Genomic DNA, 14597 nt, shown 5'->3' with positions numbered 1-14597 from the left:
TAGGGCCCACCGGCATCGGCCACTGGTTCCTTCCCTTTGCTCTTCGCTACCCTAATTATCCACCTTGGTACTTAGCAGCTGCCAATATCCCAAGCTCATAAACCTGATTTAATGGTGATTTAGGGGTTGACCCAGCTCAGCCCTCTATCCTCTACCGGATATAAGGGTGGAAGCCGAGCTGCCTGATAACTCAGCCTCCTGTTCTCCCCCCAGGCCCGGTCTCTCTTCTGCGCTCCGCCATGTCCTGCCGCTCCTTCCAGCAGGGCTCCAGATGTGGCAGTCGGAGCTTCAGCTCGAACTCGGCCGTCCTCCCGCGGATGGTCACCCACTACACAGTGAGCAAGGGGCCATTCCAGCTCGGAGGCAGCGGGGGCCTCCGCGCCCTGGGCTGCCTCGGCTCTCGGAGCCTGTGCAACGTGGGCTTTGGAAGGCCCCGGGTCGCCTCCAGGTGCAGCCTGCCTGGCTTCGGGTACCGACTGGGGGCCACCTGTGGACCTTCTGCCTGCATCGCCCCCGTCACCATCAATGAGAGCCTGTTGGTCCCACTGGAGCTGGAGATCGACCCGACCGTTCAGCGGGTGAAGAGGGACGAAAAGGAGCAGATCAAGTGCCTCAATAACCGCTTTGCATCCTTCATCAACAAGGTAAGAGGGAGCGCCCAGTGGTCCAGGGCTGGGGGTTGCAGAGAACGCCTTTTGTCTGGTCCAGGGGGCCAGGAAGAGACGGCCATGGAGAAGCCACATTGATCATTGGCCTCTCCCGTACTCCACAACTGCTAATCGTTGAAAGCTGGTCAGATCAGCCTCAGCACTAAACCTTTCTGCTGGCTAGTTCTTTTTTTTTTTTTTTTCAGATTTTATTTTTTCCTTTTTCTCCCCAAAGCCCCCTGGTACATAGTTGTATATTCTTCATTGTGGGTCCTTCTAGTTGTGGCATGTGGGACGCTGCCTCAGCGTGGTTTGATGAGCAGTGCCATGTCCGCGCCCAGCATTCGAACCAACGAAACACTGGGCCGCCTGCAGCAGAGCTCACAAACTTAACCACTCAGCCACGGGGCCAGCCCCTGGCTAGCTCTTTTTTAATATGTCGTCTCTCTCTGCATGTGATCTGATAAAATCCCCAAGGTTGCCTAAGGTCAGACTACAAGAAGAACTTCCAAAACAGTGATAGACACTGAAAAGGAACAGCCAAAGACCTTCCCAATGAGACTTTAACAAAAGAGCTGCCTTCTGAGTGCATGAGCTGCAGTGAGACCCTTGGGCCTGGGCGTGGGGATGGGCGCTGTGACCCCCAAATTTGCCATTGCCTTAGACCTGGGATGAGGAGAAGGTGGAGGCCTCAGAGCCAAGGACGTGTGGCCATGAGCAAAGTCTTACGCATGTCAGCCCCAGAGCCACGGCTCTGAGAGGCTTCGTGGAAGGGGGATGTGTGGCCTGTGGAAGGCACTGAGATGGCCTGTCACCCTCAGCTGCCTGTCCCCACCCCCCAGGGAGCCCCTTGGGGTCAGAATACCTGCCACGGGCTGAGCCAGTGTTTCCAGTGACCCCAAGGTTTAAGGCAGAGTCCTGGGCCGGAAGTCAGGAGACCTGGGGCCTGGCACTGGCACCACCCCTGCCTGTTCCCCTGATGCCCTGTGCAAACCCCTCACCCCCTGCCTCAGGGACCCTGCTGCCCGTGGGGAAGGGGTGATGCTGATGGAAGAATTAAAGGAAGTTGTATATGCAAAAGTGCTCCAAAAAGAAATTTGTTTTAGTGAATGGGAACTGTTACACTCTGGGTTTTGTTTTGTAGGTGTGTTAAGTACTGGTTCTAAATTCACTCTAATGACGTGGGCCCTGGTTGTCAGATGTGTCACGCCACCTTCCTTGAGGCTGGGAGCCTCCTGGGGACCCGGCCATTGACCAGAAGTAGGGCAACGTCACTTCCTCTGCAGTTTTCTTGAGAGACAATGTGCCATCTGGGGAATCCCAGGGCGAGCCCTAGAGACCGTGCTCCCTCTGCCAGTGACCAGCTAGGGGGTCGTGGTCACCTCGCCCAGCTTCTCGTAATCTGGGTCCCCAGGCCACGAAAATAGAGAAGGTGGGCCAGCCGCTCTCCACATTGCTGTGACAGGGACGTTTTTTGGAGGCAGCCACGCAGGACACAGCAAAGGGGGTGAAAAGAGCTCAGAGTGCCGAGACAGAGCCTTTGATCTGCCCTTCTCCCCTGAGGGCCCCCGGGCCCGACTCCCCAGTATAACGCCACTGGTTTACACTAGTAAAGTGTTCCCATACACCATCCCAACGAGGAGCTGTAGGAAGCAAAGCGAGGCTCGAAGGGATGTGCTGGCTCCGATATGGTTACAAGGCTGCGGGGAGGCAGGCGGGCAGGGCTGGAAGGCAGACCTGCCCCGGGCTCTTCGGGCAGCACACTCTTTCCACTATAACATGTGGACCCCCCTGAGGAGAAGATCGGGTCCTATAAGCTCCCCCAGGCAGGGGAGACCCAGAGACACATCCTCAGGTGCCAGTCTATGCAGACTGTAATCTTTGCAAATTTTAGCACATAGGCAGCGGTGCATTGAGAGAGACAGCGCGAACTGATTCCATGCCCCCACCACCATTTGCTCTCTCCCAGCCGTGGTCCCCAGGGTCGCTGCTGCTCTGTGACATCCCATTCTTGGCTGCAGGTCCGGTTCCTGGAGCAGAAGAACAAGCTGCTGGAGACCAAGTGGAACTTCATGCAGCAGCAGAGGTGCTGCCAGAGCAACATCGAGCCCATCTTCGAGGCCTACATCTGTGCCCTCCGGAGGCAGCTGGACTGCGTGGCCGGGGACCGGGCCAGGCTGGAGTCGGAGCTCTGCAGCCTCCAGGACGCGCTGGAGGGCTACAAGAAGAAGTGAGTCTCTCAGCTTTCGCCCCACCAGGGGATCTAGGGCAAGCCATGTCAACAGTCTGGGCCTCAGTTTCCCCATCTATAAAACAGAAAGCTGAAACTTAGTTGCTTAGGTGGCAGAACAATTGGGTGGGATAATGCAGCAGCGCATTGAGTGTACTGCCCGTCTGGCACACGGTAGGAGCTCTGAAATTGTCATTTGTCTTCACCTCCCTTCCCATCACCCTGGCTAAGCAGGCCCCTCGCCCTCTCTCTCAACATAGGACAAGGTCTTTCTCCAGCATTTGCGGTGCTCCAGGGCTCTGCTCCAAACCACCTGTTCTGCCTTATTTCCATCCATCCCTTGGCAGATCCTGATCTACTTCTATTCCCAAAACAGACCCCCAAACCCTCTTCCCTCCAAGCTTTTGCTCCCACTGTCTCTTCTTCCCGGTGAGCCCCTCTCAGCATCTCTTCACGTCACATCCAGGCTAACATGTCACATCCCCCCTGTCACAGCAGGAAGTCATCACCCCTCCCCTCACTGTCAGGGCTCTGTCTCCCCCGCTCCCTTCCCGGTTCTTTGTGGCTCAGGTGCTGTAGCTGCTAGACTTGTCCTCGCTGAGGGCGGCTCCGGGGCCTGACTCACAGGGGAGAATGTAATTGATAAGCATGTACTAACGCAGAGCTTGCAGGCTAGTAGATCCAGGGCTTGCAAGAGGCTGAGACCCAGATAAATTGCCTCATGGTCCTGCGTGGGTCTCTCTGACCCAGAGTCTCATGGAGCGCACGTTGGTGGGGAGGGTTGAGAGAGACAGTGACAAGAAATAGTGTGATTTGCTGAGAGCAAGGTTCATCAAGGATGTGGGTCAGTGGAAGGGAGCCACGTGGGTGTCACTCACACTCCAGGTGTCAACCACTTGCCTACTTGGTGCCAGACACCAGGCTCGGCCAGCTCCTTCCCTCCAGATGCCTCCATCCAGGAAGCACAGACCTCCGTGCCTGCACACCAACAGCTACAACGTGGTGCAGGGCAAAAGGGGAGAGGAATTCCAAGAGAGTGAGCGAGCACAAGGGGCCCGGGAAGGCTTCCTAGGGGAGGTGTCATTTGCCCGGGGTCTTGAAGGATATGTTTCATTCCAGTTGCTTCTTATTAAAGAGGAGTCCAAAGTAGACCCCGGAAAAGGGGGAAGGGACAGGAACAGGTGACAAGCGAGGCCAGCATGTGCCAACTGAAAGGGGACAACCCAGGCAGACTGTGACAGGCGAGATGTGGCAAGGCCATGGGAGGGGTGAAGGCCAGCCCTCTCAGCAGAAGCAACGCCTTTCTGATCGCATAAGATCCAAGATGATCAGGAGATGCAGTTTGCAGCTCAAGATGAGGACTCTGGATTTTAAACGTGGGGCAATAGGAGAAGGAGGAGATCAGTGGTATTTTAACAACAGCCAACGCTTACACAGCACGTACCCCGTGCCAGGCCCTGGCCCAGTGCTTGGCAGACGTTAACTCATGTGACACGTAACTCACAACAGCTCTACGATGAAGCAGCAGCACAGAGAGGCCAAGTCACTTGCCCAAAGTCACACGACTAGCGCGTGACGGAGCCGGGATTCAAACGCCAGCGGTAGGTTCCCGCGTCCAAGGCCGGTGCACCAGCAGAGTTCTTCTGGCAAAAGGAAGCATGGGCGTCAGGAAGCACAGTGCAGGCTTTAATGGATCAATGTCGCTCATCAGACTGAGTCATTCCGCCAGACTGAACCCCCTGACGCTGATCCCGCTGCCTCAGGGGCAGTGTGTGGGCGAGGAGCTCCCTCGGAGCCCAGAGGAAAGAGCCGGGCTGTCTCCGTGGGTCTGGTCAAGTGGGTAATTGGTACCTCTGCCGGGGAGCTGCTGTGGAGGCCAGGGGCCGAGCTTTCCCTGTGAGGAGGGACGCGGGGTCAACTCAGAAAAGACGGCTGTGCCAGCGACAGGCCGCCAGCTGTTTACCACCTTCCCAGAGGAAACGGCCAGACGAAGTGGGTTCCTTAGCAGCAAGACAGAGGAAGGAGCCTTAAGGAGGACTTCCCCGAGGATGATTCATCCAGGAACAGGCTGCTGGGGGGCGGGGGGGAGTTGTGCCTGACAAGAGGCTCTGATCGTGACCATGTTTCTTGAGTGGCTGGAGGAGCTAGAGGTGTCCAGAGACCTGAGCCGGCCCTGCAGGCTCCTCAGGGCATTCGTCACAGAGGCCGATTAGCCCCCAGGCCCCTTCCATCCCTACAAGCCCACTGAAACCTTTGTTTCTGGCCCTTTCCACCAGATACGAGGAGGAGCTGGCCCTGCGGCCCTGCGCTGAGAATGAGTTTGTGGCCTTGAAGAAGGTGAGGGAGGGCGGCCCTGCAGGGGGAGCCCCAGAGCTGGCCCGGCCGGCCCCCGCATGCTCAGCCCCACGACTGTGTCCAAACATCCCTGCAGCCCCTGCTCCCGCCAACGGGTCTCTCAGCCCCCGGACCCCCGCGCTGCCCAGTGGACACCAGGAGAGAGGAAGGCCAGCCTACCCCCACGCCTTGCTAAAGGGCGATGACCCACCTGGCCTCCGCCTCCCAACTCATGTGGGCCAAACCTGGTTAAGGGTTGTGTCTACACCTGCCTAAGGAGCTGGAGATGTGGCTAATGCCAAATCAAAAACAAAAACTCTGACTCAAACCCCAACAGGTGAAAACAATAGTGATGATTCCTAGACAGATAGGGAGGTATTGACGGCCCGAGCTCCACACGGTGAGCTCTGAGACGCTGCACTCAAGGCACCTTCAAACGCCACTCCCTTCAGATCTTTCCCAGCAGGGTGCAGGCCAAGGCATGGGGCCCTGGGGCTGGGGACCCCTCCCTCCATCCTCGGCTCTGTCACCCCTTCACTTCCACGTGGGCCTGAGTGAGGAAAAGTGTGTCCCACACCAGCCACCTCCCAGGCAAGCTGGTGGAGGGGATGGCCCGTGCACGTTCCCCAACCCCAGGTCATGACTGTCACTGGTCTGGCCGCAGGACGTGGACACAGCCTTCCTCACGAAAGCCGACCTGGAGACCAACGTGGAGGCTCTGGTCCAGGAGATCGACTTCCTGAAAAGCCTGTATGAGGAGGTACCTGCAGCCACGCCAACCACAGGTGGTCGGTCAGGGGCCAGGTCCGTGGGACGCTGGGCGGGGAAGCCCTGGCCAGTGGACGCGTTTCAGGGCTAGCTAACTTAGAAGTGAGCCCGGGAAGCGATCAGCATGGGACAGCGGCTCTCAGGCAGTGATGCCCCGGGAGTGGGGCCACCTGGACCTTGGCTCTTGGTCTCTGTGTAACTTCAGGGGGCGGACGAGGAGCAGGTTGGGGATGCAAGGCCAGGGACAGCTATGCAAATCCCATGCGAAGCTGCTCTGGGAAGGGCAGAGCCCGCTCTCCCCTGTCCTCCCCACTTTATCCTCAGAGAGCTCACCCGTTCTCCCCTGGGGCCCCTCCCCCAGGAGGTCTGCCTGCTCCAGTCTCAGATCTCAGAAACCTCGGTCATTGTGAAGATGGACAACGGCCGGGAGCTGGACGTGGATGGCATCGTTGCCGAGATCAAGGCCCAGTATGATGAGATCGCCAGCCGCAGCAAAGCCGAAGCAGAGGCCTGGTACCAGTGCCGGGTGAGGCCCGGGCGGTGCTGGGGGGGGACCGCAGAGCCACTGTCCCCCAGGAAGTGGGTGAGGAGATAATGACAGAGCTGTGCCCTGCCACAGCGACAGAGAGCCCCATAAACCTCAGCGCCTGCTGCCTCTGCCAGGTCCCTGTGGAGCATGTGGGAGGGGACCCCACAGACATCCCAGGCCTGTCATCAGAGTGCCAGGTGCCTGAGCTTCATTCACCCACAGACTCCCTGGAAGTGCTCCCCTAAGCAGCACTCAAGGAATAATAATTGGCAATGATGGCAAAGAGGGCTCTGGGCGTCGAGGCGTGGGAGGAGGCTAATGGCACAGAGTGGTTACAATGGTGGAGCAGAAACGGTGATTAAGGTGGCCCCAGACTTCGGTAATTAGGGGCTTGCTGGGAGAGCAGTGGGTGGCCCCAAGGGCAATTTGATTTTACAAACATTATCATCCCAGTCTCACCTGGCCTGTCTGCGAAAGTCACCATGAATTCATTCATTCACTCATTCATTCATTCATTCAACAACTGTTTACTGAGCACCCATCATGTGCCAGTCACCATTCTAGATGCTGAAGATCCAACAGGGAACAGAACAGACAGCCATCCCAGCCTGCATGTCACTTTCGTTCTAGAGCAGGGGCCGGGGAGGGACAGAGAGCAGACAAGGCGAGTGAGTGTGTGTGTGTTGGATGGTGACGGCGTGCTGTGGAGAAAACAAATCAGGTGAAGCCCAGGGAGTGTGCAGGAACGTGGTTTGAAATAGGGTGGCCAGGGACGGATGTGGCACCAGGAGGATACTGAGTCGACCATCCCTGTCCTCAGGGAGGTTACAGTCCAGGGGAGAGAAACATGTAACCAACCAAAGAAACACAAGGCAGCGTGAGACGATGGCCGAGGGCGAGGGCCGACGGTGTGGGGGAGGGCAGAGGCAATGGCATTCGATCTTTATCTCAAAGGCCGAGTAAGATTTCAGTAAGCAGAGCATGGGGGAAGGAGGGTCAGGTGAGGGGTAGCGGGGGCCGGGATGAGAAGCTTGCAGGGCAGGTGCCCAGCGTGGAGCCCTCTGAAGGGGCTGGGCCGGAGGGCTGGCATCAGTCAGATAAGGCAGGTCTGCAGAGCCGTGCTGAGTACTGTGGAATTGTCCTGAAGGCAAAGGGTCCCACTGCCCAGGGAGTGTCCCAAGCAATGCTCTGCCCATTTTCTGGAGATCCATGGCGGGCAAAGGCATCAGACCCTGGCCTGGAGTCAGCTCCTGGTGACTCAGTCCATGGCCCATCCACGGCTGGGTTTCACCCTGCTGATGCCACCTCTGGATGCTGTCCTGGGCTGCCCATCAGTCAGGTGGGCTCGGGGAAAACCACCTCAGTTTCCATCCTCCTAAGTCAGAACCAGAAACACAGCTCTATTATTTAAGGATTGTATTTAGTTGCAAAGATCAGAATCAAAAGAAAAAATAGTTGAAACATATTCAGTTTTTACTTTTTTCTCAAATAACTTAAAGTACAGAAATATAGTGCCCCTGGATAACATGGGGGTTCTGTCACCATCAGGGACACATGCTTCTTCTAGCCCTCTATTCTGCAATCCTTAACACATGGCTTTAATCCTGATGGTTGCCTCATGTCCCAAAATGGTTGCCATACCAGCAATCTCACATGCTCATTCCAGGCAAGAAGAAGAACAGAGGGCAAAAGAAACATGCCAACTGAGTCATCCTCCACTTTCCTGGAAGCCCTACCCAGCAACAGCCATAGATCTCATTGATGAGAAGGCTGAAAAATATTCTCTTCTCTGGGCTTGTTGCCACCCCACATAAAAGCAGGGTTCTGTTTGAAGAAGAGGACAGTGAATATTGATTAGGCAACTACAGGCTTTCCCACAATAACCAGATAACAGAAGAGCCAAAGAGAGTGATTTATGCCTATCTCCTGTTTTGCACTTTCTATGGCAATGCTCCCACCCATTATGTGCAGGAAATCTAAAGTGGGCTGATTTTTTAAAATCCATAAATATAATCTACAACACACTATTCAGAAATTGGATTCAGAGTGCAAAGCTTGTATTAAAAAGTGCCAAGGTAGGAAGTAACATTGCATTTTGTTTTCAGTTATGTCAAAGGAGAATATACAAATGTACTCACCATGGTGGGCCGATGTAGTCTGTCTGTCCTTGGTCTGTCAGGCATTCCAGGCCGAGCACAGAAACCCCCTGCAAGGTCCAGAGCGACATCTAACAGGGAGGGAGACCCTGGGGCTCTGGGGCAGAGAGAAAAGGACGAGACGTAAAACAGCTAAACAGAGAGGAGGGGTGCTTGGAGCTCGGAGGAGAATTTAACAAGCCTGAAGGTTCTGGGCTGGGAGGTGAGAAGGGCGTGAGAAGCCACCCACAGAGGACTCCAAAATGGACCCAAAATGGAAAGGGGATGGGGACAGAACAAGTGTCAGAATCCGGAGAGCACATGAGCTAGGAAGTCCCGGGAGGAGGGGGGGACAGTGCGGAAGGGAGCTGGTGTGGGCGCCGGGGTTCTGATCTCTCAGTCCTGCAGTATGAGGAACTGAGGCTGACAGCCGGGAACCACTGCGACAACCTCCGAACCCGCAAGAACGAGATCCTGGAAATGAACAAGCTGATCCAGCGGCTGCAGCAGGACATTGAGAACGTCAAAGCCCAGGTGAGGCCAGGGGAGACCTGGCTCTGAGGGCATCTCACAGGCTGAGCCACCGTCTGGTCAAGTGGGGCGGCCCCCTCCTCCCTGGGAGCACTGATGAAGGGGGAATAAGCTGCCTCACTTAAGAGGGAGCAGGCCCTGTCTACAAAACAGGTGAGCCACAGCAGGAGGGGCTGCCTCAGGAGACAAGAGGCCCCAACAGAGACTGGGAGATCTGCTGTCAGAGACGACAGAGCAAGGATGCTTCACGAGGGCGGAGCATCAAAAAGACGGTCTCCACAGTCCCTTCCAACCTGGAGACTGTAATTCCATGATCCTGAAATTTAAGGTGACACTGAGGAGTCCATAAAATCAGGCCCGCCCTGTTCTCCTAGGCTGGTGAAGACCAGCCAGACACTTAAAATCTCTCAGCCCCGAAGAAATTGCTCAGCCTGTCTAAGAGGGAACCCTCAGATCTCCTCGAGGTGTTGTAGACAGGAGAACTGGTCCCGCTTCTCTGGAGGAAGGGCATGTCACAAGCCTAGGGTGAAACCTACAGCGGATTTCATCTGGCATCTAAACACGACTGTAGGAAAACTCACCCTTCCTCCTGCGTCTCTCCTCTCCTCTCACATTGCCACCACACCCACAACACGTCTGACACCAGACGGGTGGGGTTTCCCACACCAACCCATTCTGCCGCACCACCTGGGTGTCCTACAGTTTAACTCGATTTTGACATTTCTCTACCTGGAGATACCATCAGAGCCCACAGGTTAAGGGCTCAGTCCCACAAAACTGCCCCCATTTCAGACGCCAATCCCGAGTCCAGGTTGTCACCCGTGCTTCTGACCGATGGGCTGTGAATCTGAGGTTCCCATAACCCCCTCCTCAGGTTCCATTAATTTGCTAGAGTGGCTCACAGAACTCAGGAAAGTACTTTGTTATTTACCAATTTATTATAAAAAGATATGATAAAGGGTACAGATGAACATCCAGATGGAAGAGAGGCACAGGGCCAGGTAAATGGGAAGGGAGGCAGCGTTTCCACGCTCTCCAGGCACCAGCCTCCCAGCACCTCCACGTGTTCACCAAAACCCAGGAGCTCTCCGAACCCCGTACTATGGGGGTTTTATGGAGGCATCCTCACTGAGGCATGATCAATTATTCACTCCATTTCCAGCCCCTCTCTCCCCTCTCTGGAAGTTCCAAGCTTCTAATCATGGCTTGTTCTTTCTGGTGAGTAACCCCGTCCAGGAGCCCACCGAGAGCCACCTCATTAGAACAAAAGACACTGACTGCTGTAATCAGGAAATTCCAAGGGATTTAGGAGCCCTGTGCCAGGAACTGGGCACAGAGACCAAGATATATAGTTTCTATTATCTTACAATGACAATGTTCTCTCTGTTCTTCTGAGAGTCCACCTAGGGCTCCAGGGACCCCCAGTAATGTCTCTCTATGCCCTCTCCCCCAGCGCTGCAAGCTGGAGGCCACAGTGACCCAGGCAGAGCAGCAAGGTGAGGCGGCCCTCACCGACGCCAAGTGCAAGCTGGCCGGGCTGGAGGAGGCCCTGCAGAAGGCCAAGCAGGACATGGCCTGCCTGCTCAGGGAGTACCAGGAGGTGATGAACTCCAAGCTGGGCCTGGACATTGAGATCGCCACCTACAGGCGCCTGCTGGAAGGTGAGGAGCACAGGTGAGTCAAGTGTGGGCCAGGTATGTTTATTCACCTGACCCCTGGCTGCTACTGCCGTTGCCCATCCTGTGGTTGTGGAAAATCCAAAACAGCGTGCGGTCCATAGGCCCTTCTCACTAACACAGTCTGTGGTGCGGGCGGAGGGGGCAGGTGCCACACGTGTGTCAGCCTTGTTCTCTTAGATGCCGTCATCTTGCGTCTTCTTTCTCCTCTCACCCCCAGGCTGTGCGAAGGCATCGGACCCGTGAATATCTGTGAGTAGATGAGCCCTCCCTGAGGGTTCTGGGGTCTTGGGGGCTGATCAACCCAACACAGACCACACCACCCCTACCCAGACCTCGGCATGCCTCCCCCAACCCAAGGAGGAGCTGTCTGCCAGGAGCTCCTAGTTGGATGGAGAAGCTCTCCCCAGGGCTGTCCAAGTCTTTGGGAGTCTGAATGAGGAGCAGATGTGCAGCCTGGTCCCAGTGCTTCAGGGCCCAGAAGCTGCCAGGAACAATCCTGCCAAGAGGATGCTTTTCTGGAGAAAGAGGATTTGCAGCAGGTTCAGACAAGCAGAAACTGAGAGAACGGGAAGGAGATCTCAGGCCCGGCCTTGCCGAGGCTCTGGGGAAAGAGGAGAGACATTAGGGAACTTCTAAGCACTTTCTGTGGCTGGGTGGGAGACACAGAAGCCGGTAGCTGGGATGGAGGTGTCCTTAGAAGGGAGTGGTGGTGGCAGGTGGGGGGCGTGTCCTGGCTGAGATGTGTCAGGGCCACACAGTGCAGAGCCCTGAGCATCCTTCCTGTCCCCACAGCCGTGAGCAGCTCCAAAGGTGCCATCCTGTATGAGCCATGCGTGGTCAGCACCCCCGTGCTGAGGACCGAGTACTGCCCAGGGGGCGCCGGTGTCCTCAAGAGCAGTGGGAGCTGCAGCATCGTGGGCACCGGTGAACTCTACATCCCCTGCGAGCCCCAGGGACCACTGGGCTGTGGGAGCAGGCGAGGCCCCAGCACAAAGCTGGGGGCTGGGGGCAGCTCCTCCTGCCACAAGTGTTAACACTGCCCCAGCGGCTGGAAGCCCCGGGTCAGGGCACCAGCCTGCAGCCTGGATGTTGCCCCCACCATCAGGGCTGAAGACAAGGATATTCCAAACCCACACCTTCCTGTAGTGACCCCAGGTGTCCCTTGGGTTTTCACTGGCAGTTGCCCCTCAGGTCCATCCATGTCTTCAAGAGTCAGCTTCCGCTTAGCTGCATGCAGACCATCAGCTGGGCCCTGGGGGTGGGGGTGGGAGGATGCAAAGAAGGAGAATGAGTCGCCATGTCCCCTGGACTGCTGACAGTCAGGCTCTAGAATGACCAAGAGAAGAGCAATAGTCCCCAACGGCTTCTCTTCCGGATGAGAAGGCCAACTGGGCGCATCACAGTTCTGCTTGGTGGATTATCCCAAGGAAGTTTCCCCACAAAGCCGGCCTCTCCCTGACCCCCAGAGGGTCCCCGCCTCCCTTACCTCTGGCTCTCATGCCCCTAAGAAAAGTGAACTTTTAAGAGCCACCTCAAACACGCCTCACTGCAAATATCAAAAGGAGACATTCCGAAATCCCATTATGAATTCCAAAACCAAAGGCCAGGATTTCAGGGTCACTCAGGGCCTGTCCGTGTTCCTCCCAGTTAGCACACAGAATCAAGAGGTGGTCTTTGGGCGGTAGACCCACTTGCTCAGGTGTGTGGAACTCACGCTACAAAAATACGTCTTTTTCCTGAGCTCACATTGGCAGCTGCTGGTGGGAAAACGGATAGAACAAAGGCAGGGAACATGGAGCATTTACTGGACAGAGGGACACTCAGGAGCTGACGTCATCGCTCAATGGGATCGAGCCCCGCCCCCCCCCCCCCTTCTGTACATAGCTTCCCTGATCCTACTCTCTCTCCCTTTAGTTCTCTGGCTTTGGGTCTGATGTGAACATGTCTTCCTGAGTACAGTGACGTGGGGCTGCCCCTGTGGACTCCGAGGCTCTGGCTCGGGGTCTGTGAGGGAGGAGCAGGCGCTGGGCTGACCCCACCTCCCCAGAGGCCCCGCCCCTCGTGCCACGTCCTGCAGAAGCCATACCCACGCAAGGGTCCCCTGTCTCTGCCGTGAGCCTCTGGGCTTATCTCTTCCCAATAAACTGACTGTTCACAGGCTACAGGAATCAGGATTATTTACCGTACTCTGTGGGGTGCAATAAGGCTGAGGGGGGACCGATGAGCAGCCTTTGGGGGCTGCGGGCTGGGGACCTGGGAGTAGAAATGAAAGTTATTACACAAATGAGAAAACTGCATACGAATGATTTGTAAGTGGCCTGTGGAATAAATAAATTTGGATCCATACATATCACACTTAAAACTTGCACATCACACTCCAAAAGTTTGCAAATCACTTGCCGTGTTAAAAACCACAGGCCTGCTCCCCACATGCTCCCCTGCATACGCCCTGGAGAAAGTCTGCAGGACCCCCAACACATCTACACTTAGCAGCCTCCGAGCCCTGGGCTCTGCCTCCCCGTCCTAGACCCCTCTCAGTGCAGGACAGGTGCAGCCTGGGGAAAGCACTGAAGATGGGCAGCCAGCCGGCCAGGGAGGTGGACTCACTAGTCTCCTCTCCCTCTCAGGGGGCCCCACCCCTGGAGATGGGACTTGGTAGCATCAGTTCTCCCCTCTGCGGGACCCCGATGCCCTCCCCGTTGCTTCATTGATCCCCCGTAACAATCCCCCCACCACAAACTCCACCTTGGGGCTCCCGTCTCCTAAGCACTGGGGTGCGGCTCCTCTTCCCCCACAGGCCCACATGGAGCATCTATTCTGTGCCAACCTCTGCATTAAAAGCTGGTGATATAGAGGTGAGTAAGACACCTTCTTATCCCCGGAGGGACTCTCGGCCTCACAGAGGAGTCATAAATAATGAGAACCAGAGAGTTTGGGAGCAACAAGAAAAAGCTGCTAATGATTATGCCGGGAAGGGGGGTCAGAGGGAGGTTCTCAGAGAAGATTGTAAGGACGGAGGCTGAATGGAAGTCTGGGCTTACAGATTTGTGGGCGGCATATTCAGAAGAACCCACCCATTCACTTTTTCACTCACTCAATACATATTTATCAAGCATCTGCTATGGGTCAGGCCACCCAGGGGCTGGCAGTGACCGACGGTGATAGACAAGACAACCCCATCAGGGCAACTTACCCAGTAGGTACAGTACCCAGAGCCCATGGTAGGGACTGTAAAATGGTGCAGCCACTTTGGAAACAGTCTGGCAGTTCCCCAAAATACTGAACATGGAGTTACCACAAGAGCCAGCCATTCCACTCCCGGGTCTACACCCAAGAGAAGTGAAGACACGCATCCGCACAAAAACCTGTAGGTGAATGGTCACAGCAGTACTGCTCACAGTAGCCAAAAGGTGGAAACAACCCAAATGTCCATCGATGGACGACTGGATAATCGAAATGTAGTATATCCATGCAGTGGACTATGATTCAGCCCTGGAAAGGAATGGCGTGCTGACACATGTTACAACACGGACAAACCCAAAAACACTATGCTGAATGAAAGCAGAAAGACACAAAAACCCGTACTCTGCGATTCCCTTCACATGCAAGACCAGAACAGGGAAATCTGCAGAGACGGAAAGCAGATCAGTGGTTGCTTAGGGCTGGAGGGAGGGGAAGACGGGGTGAGGTAGAGGAACGGGGTGATAGCTCAGGGTGTCTTCTCAGGACGATGATGACTGTGGT

General features: G+C 55.8%; 1 protein-coding gene and 1 long non-coding RNA gene across 3 annotated transcripts; one reads left to right on the top strand and one right to left on the bottom strand.

Moving 5' to 3' along the window:
• Positions 1 to 148: 148 nt before the first annotated feature.
• On the top strand, positions 149 to 13013 carry KRT82 (keratin 82). 2 transcript variants are annotated; one of them, XM_008532097.2, is made up of 9 exons: positions 149 to 644; positions 2669 to 2877; positions 5154 to 5214; positions 5876 to 5971; positions 6341 to 6505; positions 9052 to 9177; positions 10628 to 10848; positions 11071 to 11102; positions 11646 to 13013. In XM_008532097.2, the coding sequence occupies exons 1-9, from the start codon at positions 240 to 242 to the stop codon at positions 11885 to 11887; spliced, it is 1557 nt and encodes a 518-aa protein (XP_008530319.2). In that variant the 5' UTR covers positions 149 to 239; the 3' UTR covers positions 11888 to 13013. The 2 variants fall into 2 exon arrangements, with proteins under 2 accessions (XP_008530319.2, XP_070477495.1); XM_070621394.1 differs by having other exon boundaries at positions 165 to 644; positions 6341 to 6562.
• Positions 7440 to 8761, bottom strand: LOC139083597 (uncharacterized). Its single transcript, XR_011540452.1, has 2 exons — positions 8647 to 8761; positions 7440 to 7883 (listed from the first exon to the last, which is right to left on the bottom strand). It is a non-coding gene; the product is annotated as an uncharacterized lncRNA (long non-coding RNA).
• Positions 13014 to 14597: the final 1584 nt, after the last annotated feature.

The sequence above is a fragment of the Equus przewalskii genome, chromosome 5 (genome assembly GCF_037783145.1).
Source record: "Equus przewalskii isolate Varuska chromosome 5, EquPr2, whole genome shotgun sequence".
In the NCBI taxonomy this organism is placed as follows: Eukaryota; Metazoa; Chordata; class Mammalia; order Perissodactyla; family Equidae; genus Equus; species Equus przewalskii.
This window is presented reverse-complemented; position numbering and strand designations above follow the sequence as displayed.

Excerpts from the sequence above, each read along its gene's own strand:
- KRT82 (XM_070621394.1), top strand. The coding sequence starts at position 240 with ATGTCCTGCCGCTCCTTCCAGCAGGGCTCCAGATGTGGCAGTCGGAGC. Across the intron at positions 2,878-5,153 it reads CTGGAGGGCTACAAGAAGAA|ATACGAGGAGGAGCTGGCCC; the intron begins GTGAGTCTCTCA and ends CCTTTCCACCAG. Across the intron at positions 9,178-10,627 it reads TTGAGAACGTCAAAGCCCAG|CGCTGCAAGCTGGAGGCCAC; the intron begins GTGAGGCCAGGG and ends CCTCTCCCCCAG.